At 52.0% G+C, this 8,335-nt stretch overlaps 1 protein-coding gene across 1 annotated transcript in view; it reads right to left on the bottom strand.

The window, feature by feature from the left end:
- Positions 1-932: 932 nt before the first annotated feature.
- Positions 933-8,335, bottom strand: part of CHST13 (carbohydrate sulfotransferase 13) — a 21,639-nt gene continuing 14,236 nt past the window's right edge. The window contains exons 2-3 of the mRNA XM_003796252.3: positions 5,745-5,827; positions 933-2,672 (exon numbers count right to left, since the gene is read on the bottom strand). Coding sequence (XP_003796300.1) covers positions 1,827-2,672; positions 5,745-5,827 — 929 coding nt within the window. The 3' untranslated portion in view covers positions 933-1,826. The remainder of the gene's footprint in view (positions 2,673-5,744; positions 5,828-8,335) is intronic.

Below are 8,335 nucleotides of genomic sequence, written 5' to 3'. Positions count from 1 at the left end.
GCCTTGGTTATGGTGCAGGGCCCTTGTGTGGTGGCCCTCCGTTGAAGGACAGAGGTATAAACCTCAGGAGGCTTTGTGGGGAAACCAGCAACTGCAGGCCCCTTCCCACAGCCACTGAAGTTGACCCACACTGTCAGGGGCCCCAGGGAAGCTCAGAAAGGGGTGTCCGGAAGGCCACAGCAGGTTCCAGAGAGGGAGGCACGTTAGGACTGGCCTGGGAAGGGATAGCATTGCAGGCAGGGGATGGTGAAAGCCAGTGGACTGCCTGAGCTGTCTCCCTGGCTGTCTTGGGTCCTACAACTGGGCTTTGGGCACATCTCTGCCAAGCTTCCTCCTTGGTGGTGGTTCTGATTTTGCTTCTCAAAAACACAAGCATGTCTTGCCTTATTCTTCCCAAAGTTCTGGCATTTTTATTGATCACCCAAAGAAACTAAAAAAGGACATCATATATTTAGCCAGTCACTAGGGGGACATTGAGTTCTTCCCAAGGAATTCCTATGGCTAGCCGGGTTTCCAAAGCTGGAAGGGCAGACAGTGCTCATTGCCAAGTGTCCCCACATCCACACCCAACACATAACCGCACAGGGTGAGAGGCTGTACATGACACAGGCCTTAGCGGAGCTGATCTAGGCTGTAATCCTCAGCCAAGGTCAGAGTGACAGGTAAGATTTTCTCCAAGTTGTCACTGCTGCCCCTCCAGCCAGAACTTATCACCCTATGGACGTCCCATACAAGGTACCACCTTTCCACCCTATCCCCTATGTGTCCCTCACTGCTGTGAACACTCTCATCTGATCTTCATACCACCATAACCATTCTTATGCCATCTGGCAGCAAGGGCAGCAGGCTCAAAGCCTCAGAGAGTTGTCCAAGTTCAGACAGTCCCATGTCCCCGTAACAATGGTGCAATGAAGCAGGGAAACTCCAAAAAGTGAGAGTCACAAAACACATTTATTTCAAAAAACATTAGTGACCCCAGCTCACTAAGGTCCTATAAAAACCTGCCCCTGTATTACACCACAGGCTCCAATGGAGCATTTTGCCAGACTGAGACCCAAGGCAGGGCCAGCCATGGGGAGAGGAAGCCAGGCTGTCCAACCACAGGGTAAAGACAGCTCACACCTGGCATCTGAACCATGCTCACTGACAGGGAGGCCTGACCTGGAGTCCTGCCAAGGGAGGGGTTCTCTCCTGGCCAGGGCTGTCCTTGCCAGGGTGTGTGGGGTAGGGTGGGCACTGGGTTGGGCCACAGGCCATACAGAGCCAGGCATCAGCATTCTGCTCTGTTGCACCACAGTCATGTTCAGGGGCACATGTTCAGAGGCCCAAAATGGCCTCTAAAAGCCTAAAGCACTGGAGTTCTCAAGTTCTTGCACAGCCAAAGGGCCACGGGAGGCACTTGTTAACTGGAGAAGGTAGAGGAAGGAAGCCTCAAGTGACAGGCAGAGGTAGGAAGGAGGCACACAGGTGTATGGCCATCTGAGGTGGGCTGCACCTAACCCTGACCAAGTGTGATCTGTACTGAGGTCTGGGAAGGAACAGCATCGCAGGCGGGGACGATGGAAGCAAAGGCCTCGTGTGACTGTGCCTGAGCTGACGCTCCCTGGCTTCCCAGGGCCCTGCAGCTGGAGATTGGCCTTATTCTCGCCAGCGTGCCCGCCAACCAGGGAAGACTTCCTGCAGTGGTTTCCAAAGAGGGGTCCCCGGGCTGGTGGCACTCAGAATTCCCGGGGTCTTGTCAGAAATGTACGAGCTCTGAGCCCACCCCGGCCCTCAGAGCGGATGCATTGTAACAGACCCTCCCCTGTCCAGGACACCAGCCCACTCTAGTGCAGCCTCAGGTAGCTGGGGGCAGAGTAATTGAAGAGCAGGAAATCCATCTTGTAGAGGTCATAGAGGCGCCGCTGGTAGAAGGGGCTGATGTCCCGGAAGAGGCGCGCAGCTCGGTCATGCGAGGCGGCAGCCGCCTTGGGCCGCGGCGGGGCGGGGAAGCTCAGGCCCGGCTCGCCGGCCAGGCCCAACACGAAGGCCGCATCCTCAGCCAGAGTCTCGAACTTGCCCACCACGTCGTAGCGCAGCAGGCATGGGTGGCAGAGCGCGTGCGCGCGCTCCCAGTGCTCGTTGAAGGGCTCATCGCGCCGCGTGCGCGGGTCCAGCAGGTAAGCCAGGAACTCGGCGAAGCGCACGTCGTGGCCGCGCGCCAGTGCGTCGGGGTGCGCGCTGGGCCGCAGGCGCCGCACGATGCGCGTGCCATAGCGCCGCTGGAAGGCTGCGCTGTAGGGCCGCGAGAACTTGTTGCGGTAGGCTGAGGCCAGGCGCTCGAAGGGCTCTCGCACGAACAGGAAGGCCAGGTATGCGCGCAAGCGCCGGTTGATCTCCGTGGGGCTGAAGTCGGCCAGCGAGGGCAGGCGGCCGGCCGCATGCGCTTCATGCGCGGGGATGGCGTACGGGTCCCCGCGGGCGCGGCCGCTCAGCGCCAACAGCACGCGCTTCCAGTTGGTGCAGGCCACCTTGGGCACGTAGCAGTAGAGCAGGCCATGCGTGTCGTCCACCAGCACGTGCCGCAGGTCCTCGGGCTGCAGCAGGCGCTGCCGGCGCGTGTGGCGGCTGCAGGCACGGCGCAGCAGGTCGCGCCGCTGCTGGTGCACCTGGGCCAGGGGAAAGGGTGGGCCCTGTGGGCGACAGGGGATGGATGGGAGATGCAACAGGGCGGCTGCAGGCTCCTAGACGCTGGCGCTGTCCAGGTGTGATGTGCCCAGGGATTGGGGGCGGGAGCTGGGCCAGGTTCAAACCCCAGAGCTGTCACTGCTGTCTGTGGGATTTGGAGCCCTGAGATCTATCCTGGACCCGGATTTGGAGAAAAGGGAATCTCACCTAGGATGAGACTAATCACGTTTCCTAGCACTGATAAGGAAGTGTGACAGCGTAGTCATAGTCACATCACGTGCGTGCACCCACTGCTGTTTGCCAAGAGTAGGGTGCAGTGTAAGAACGATTGCTCTATTTAACTCCCTGTAGAGCTGAAAAAATGCTGCCACTTGCCGCCTATCAGGATATGTTTGTGAGTTATTGCTTAGGTTTAAAAAGATAAAAGACTTCAGGGTGTTTTCATTTCAGAGGAGACCACAGCAGCATCTGAAATGGTGGCACAGTAGACCCAGTGCCTGCAGGTGAACAGTGGTGGTAGTGGGGTGGGAAGTGTGTGTGCCCACACCTGTGCTTCTGATGCCTCCAACATTATTCTGCAGACATCCAAGGCACAGTAAGTGAAAAAACCTAAAGTTCAGAACCGGGATTAACATTTGTGTTTACAGAGGGACGGGATTAAGAAATGTTTCAGAAAGGACAAGTGGAGAGAGCCTGTCTTTTAGAGAGGCGTAACGACATGGCTATAGCATCCACAGGTTGGGGTTTACTTCAGAACAGTCTCAGGTGGCAGTGGGAGGTGGGAATATGGGGGTTCCTGGGACTGTTCTCACTACTTCTGTACATGTATATATTTGGCTTTTCATAATGAAAAGTTAAAAGAGAGAGAAAGAGACTACACTAGATATACATACTGTACGTGAGATTTTGAAGATGTTAATATGAGCACATAACAGGGCCACTGACAATACTTACACACCTAGACCATGTCTGGAAGACACCCGGGGACCAGTGACCATTAGTGAGAGACAGCAGCCAGGATGAGACACTGTATGTCTCAGAGTCAAATGCCCCATCATGGACTTATGTCACTTTTTGATAATCTCATCACAGAGGTAGCTGCCAAGGTCAGCCATGGCTACTGGGTGCTGGAGGGCACTTAGATCCTCACTTAGTTCTACCATCAGGATTGGTCTCAGAAGCCTGGCTCTGCACAGTGCCAGGAGAAGGCCATCCTTCAGGGGCCCACAGCCAAGGTCTGCTTTCAGCTTGCTGGGGACTCAACACATTGCTATGGGCAGGGAACATCTGCTCATCCATGTACCAGTCAGCTTGATTCCCTCCTTGCCAGCAGACTCCCACTGTGTTAGGGCACATGCCAGCCTTAAAGGGCTTGGCCATACAACCTCACCTACCTCTGCTAAAGCAAAGGCATGGGGGGTGGGAGGACGGAGTGCTTTGGCTCCAGCCAAGGAGATGTAGAGGGACCTTCCTTTAGGGTTGAGAGTGAGGGCTCCCAAAGGGAAAACCCTTTACCTCCACCTTCTTGTGCTGCCTAGGATACTGTCCTATGAGGAAATGTCTGGAGTGCAAGAACGCCAGAAGGTGAGTCAGGCCATTCATTGCTTCTGTGCTGTGGGGATGCTAGTTTGGCATCTTGGGAAGTAAGCACTAACTGTTCTCAGTTGGCATTGCCATTGTTTACAGACCTGTGAAGACCAACACAGGCAATGCTGTCCCCATTTTACAGAAGAGAAAATGGGCTCAGAGAAGATGAGTTAGGTCACATGGCTCTCAGGTAGGAAGCTGGGGCTCCAACTCGGATTCCCTGGGGCTCCAAGACAGGGGAGTGTGTCGGCTGGTCTGGGGCTACCCCTGACAGCTCCCAGCTGCCTTAATTCCTAAGTAGCTGAATCCTTGTGAACCCTGTGACCTTTGCAGGGTACTTAGCTTCCCTGAGCCTCAGTTTCCTCATCTGTAAACAGGGATGACAGCCCCACCTTAGAGGTTTCTGTGCTCAGGCCACAGAACTAAAGTGTGGTGTTGGCTAGACTGTTTATATTACTATCATTTCTCCAGCTGCAAGGTGCCACATCTCCAGTGACTTGACACCCACTGGGTACTGGGTCCTCAGGCTGTGAGGAGCCACTAGCCACTCAGAAGTCCACAGAGCAGTGGAATCAGGGCCCTACTAAGATCCTAGCCCACCCTCATTTTTGTGCGGGGCGCAGGGCAAGCTAGTCAGTTGCCCTTGCTGAACCAAGGCCTCCCACCTGCAACCTGGGTGTGTGTGAAAGATGAGCTCCATGGCCCCTTCCACTCCCTATGCAGGGATTTGGTGAGCAGCCACCTACCCAGCCCCCTCTGCTCTTCTCCACATAGCAGTCTGATGGGTCCTCCAAATGTGGAAATCTGACATGGTCATTCCCAGTTAAAACTGTCCATGGCTCCCTATTGCCCTTGCCACATAAGCAGGGCCCTCCCAGGTGACAGCCCACCTCTCTGGGCCACCTCAAGCACCCTCCCTGAACTCTGCTCTGCACAGCCTTTCCCTCTGCCTGTGTGCTTGGCCCCTACTGTTCACCTCTTAACTCTCACTCTTCAGGTCTCAGCTCCAGTGCCCCTATCCCTGTGGAGAGGAGGGAGGCTTTCTCCTAGGTCCCTCTTGGTACCACCCTCACTACACCTCATACGCCCCTTTAGAGCAGAGCTGATCATATATCAATGCAGCAATGACTGGATGGCCCCAGTCCACAAGGCAGGGATCCAGACAACCTGTTGGCCACTGGATCTCAACATCCTGAACACCTGCATATAGTAGGTGCTCTAAAGACACTGAACAAATAAGTGCTTCCAGGGGCTGTTTCACTGCCTTTTATGTCTTTTATCTGTAATGGATGGGAAGGTAAGTGGGGCTTTCAACCAACCCCCAATACTGGCCCTTGTCACCACTGTCTGGACAGAGCCTGGAGCTGGAAAGGAAACCCCGCTATGCTCCAGCATGGACCCAGCCCCATTACAGCAGGTCTACACTGGGGATGTGGGGTTCCTATGGCTGGGGGTAGAGGAAGTCATCCCTGGGGTGGGGGTCTACGTACCTGGTCCAGGTCGTAGAGCATCTGGAGGGGACTCTTCCTCTTCCCACCAAGCCAGCCAGAACCCAGGGCTCCATTCTGAAATGCTGTGGGGCACAAGGAGAAAGATGTTATTGCTATATCAGAGGGACTGCTGTGGAGCTGGGAGCTTGGCTGACCATCTGGGCCCTCATGTGACCCACCTCTGGGACTCAGTTTCCCTCTCACATCCCGCCTACCTTCTGGGGGCTTGGTGGAGTATGAGGGGCAGCACTGACAGGGCCCCTGATGCACCAGGGCGGTGGTCTTGGTGTCATTCCTACCCCTGTATTCTGCCTTCCAAACTTGGAGGGTGCCAGGCAAGGGGGGACAAGTGGGAAGGTGCCATGCAGCCCACAGGCTCTCTGGGAAAGGCCTGGCCACCCAACCTTTCCCACCTCCCTCTGCCCTCGTGTCATGCCTCATCCCTGCTGGCCCTTCATCTGTGGAAGCATGAGAGCCAACCAGGCTGGCTGGCTCTGCAGGGCCCCAGATCCGGGTGAGGGCAGCCAGAAAGGGTGGGGCAGCAATAAAGGTGGCAAGGCTGGCTGTAGGCCCTCAGCAGTGTCTCACTAAGCTGGGTAGCCTACTGTGACCACGCCCCAAAGGCAGCCTGTGCTTCTCTGTCAGGGCATATGCTGCCTCAGGGGAAATGTGGGGTCCAGAACATGCAGGGTCTCCCAGGCTTAAGGTCAAAGACGCTACTGTCTGCCTTGTTGCTGCATTCTTCAGTTTTCATATAACTACTGAAAAATCAGTTTACTAATAAGTTTATTCTCTTACTTAAAAGTAATTTTAAGTAATATCATTTTAAACATATTCATTTAGAGTACAATGGCTCATGCCTATAATCCTGGCACTTTGGAGGCCAAGACAGGAAGATCACTTGAGAGCAGGAGTTTGAGACCAGCTTGGGCAACACAGCAAGACCCAGTCTCTACACAAAATTAAATAAAACAATAAACAAATTCAATTAATATTTTCTGAGTAATATAGTAAATATATATGATCCCATGCTCCTTGATTATATTTTCATGAATATAATTATTCTTATTGATAAAGAACGGTTCACTGTTTGCAAAGATCACCAAAATTGGCAAACTTTAACTAGAAGGTTTAGTTCTAGGTTTCAAACCTTAACTACCAAGAAGCAAATAGAAAAGACTCAAGTTACTAGAAGCAGGAATGAAAGAGGTTATTACTACTGACCTTAAAGAAACAAGGAAGTGTTACAGTAGAATACTATGAACAATTATAGACCAAGAAATGTGATAACCTATATGAAATGGACAAATTCCTAGAAAGAAAAATCCTGAAATTGATTCAAGAAAAAATAGAAGATTTCAACAGACCTATAACAAGTCAAGAGATTGAATTTGTAATTTTAAAAAATTCCCACAAAGAAAAGCTCAAGATTAGATGTCTTCACTGATAAATTTTACCAAAAGTTTAAAGCATTAAATAACACCAACCTTTTATAAACTCTTCCAATAAACAGAAGAGGAGAAAACACTTCCCAACTTGTTGTATGAGGGCAGTATTAACCCTGACACCAAAACCAGACAAAGATATCAGAAGAAAACTATAGACAAATACCCCTTATAAATATAGATGAAAAATCCTAAACAAAATACTAGCAAACCAAAAACAACATCACTTAGAAAAAGATTATGCACCAGGACGAGGAAGGATTTATCCCAGGAATGCAAGGTTGGCTTAACATAGAAAAATCAATCAATGCACAATCTAATACACGATAAAAAGAAAAAGCCAGGGCCAGATGCAGTGGCTCATACCCATAATTCTAGCACTTTGGGAGATAGGGGATTGCTTGAGGTCAGGTGTTCAAGAGCAGCCTGAGCAACAAAGCAAGACTCTGTCTCTACAAGAAAATAGAGAAATTAGCTGGGCATCGTGGCATGAGCCTATGCCACTGTTATCCCAGGTACTCTGAGATGCTGACACAGGAGGTTTGCTTGAGCCCAAGACTTTGAGGTTGCTGTAAGCTATAATGATACCAGCTACTGCAAACTAGTCCAGGCAACAGAGTGCGACCAGAGAGAGAGAGAGAGAGAAGAGAAGAGAAGTAGGGGGGGGGGGAAGGGAAGGGAGAGGAGAGGAAAGAGAAAAAGAAAAAAAAGAAAACCCTCACATGATCATCAGCAGATACAGAAAAAGCACTGGAAAAAAGCTATTACCCTTCTTTTTTTTAGCAGGCCCAGGCCAGGTTCAAACCTGCCAGCCTCAGTGCATGGGGCTGGCGCTCTGACCATTGAGCTATAGATGTCCAGCCCTATTACCCTTTTTTTTCTTTTTATGAGACAGGGTAGAGTGCTGTGACATCACAGCTCACAGCACCCTCTAACTCTTGGGCTTAAGTGATTCTCTTGCTTCAGCCTCCCAAGTAGCTGGAACTACAGGTGCCTGCCACAATGGTCTTTGTTGTTGTTGTTGTTGTTGTTGTCGTTGTTTGGCAGGTCTGGACTGAGTTCGAACCCACCAGCCCTGGTATATGTGGCCAGCACCCTAACCACTGAGCTGCAGGCACCGAACCCCTTCTTTTTTTTTTTTTTTTT

Source organism: Otolemur garnettii, unplaced genomic scaffold (assembly GCF_000181295.1).
Source record: "Otolemur garnettii isolate 467f Iridium unplaced genomic scaffold, OtoGar3 scaffold00101, whole genome shotgun sequence".
NCBI classification, from domain to species: domain Eukaryota; kingdom Metazoa; phylum Chordata; class Mammalia; order Primates; family Galagidae; genus Otolemur; species Otolemur garnettii.
Note: the sequence above shows the minus strand (reverse complement) of the source record. Positions and strands in the feature narration are given on the sequence as shown.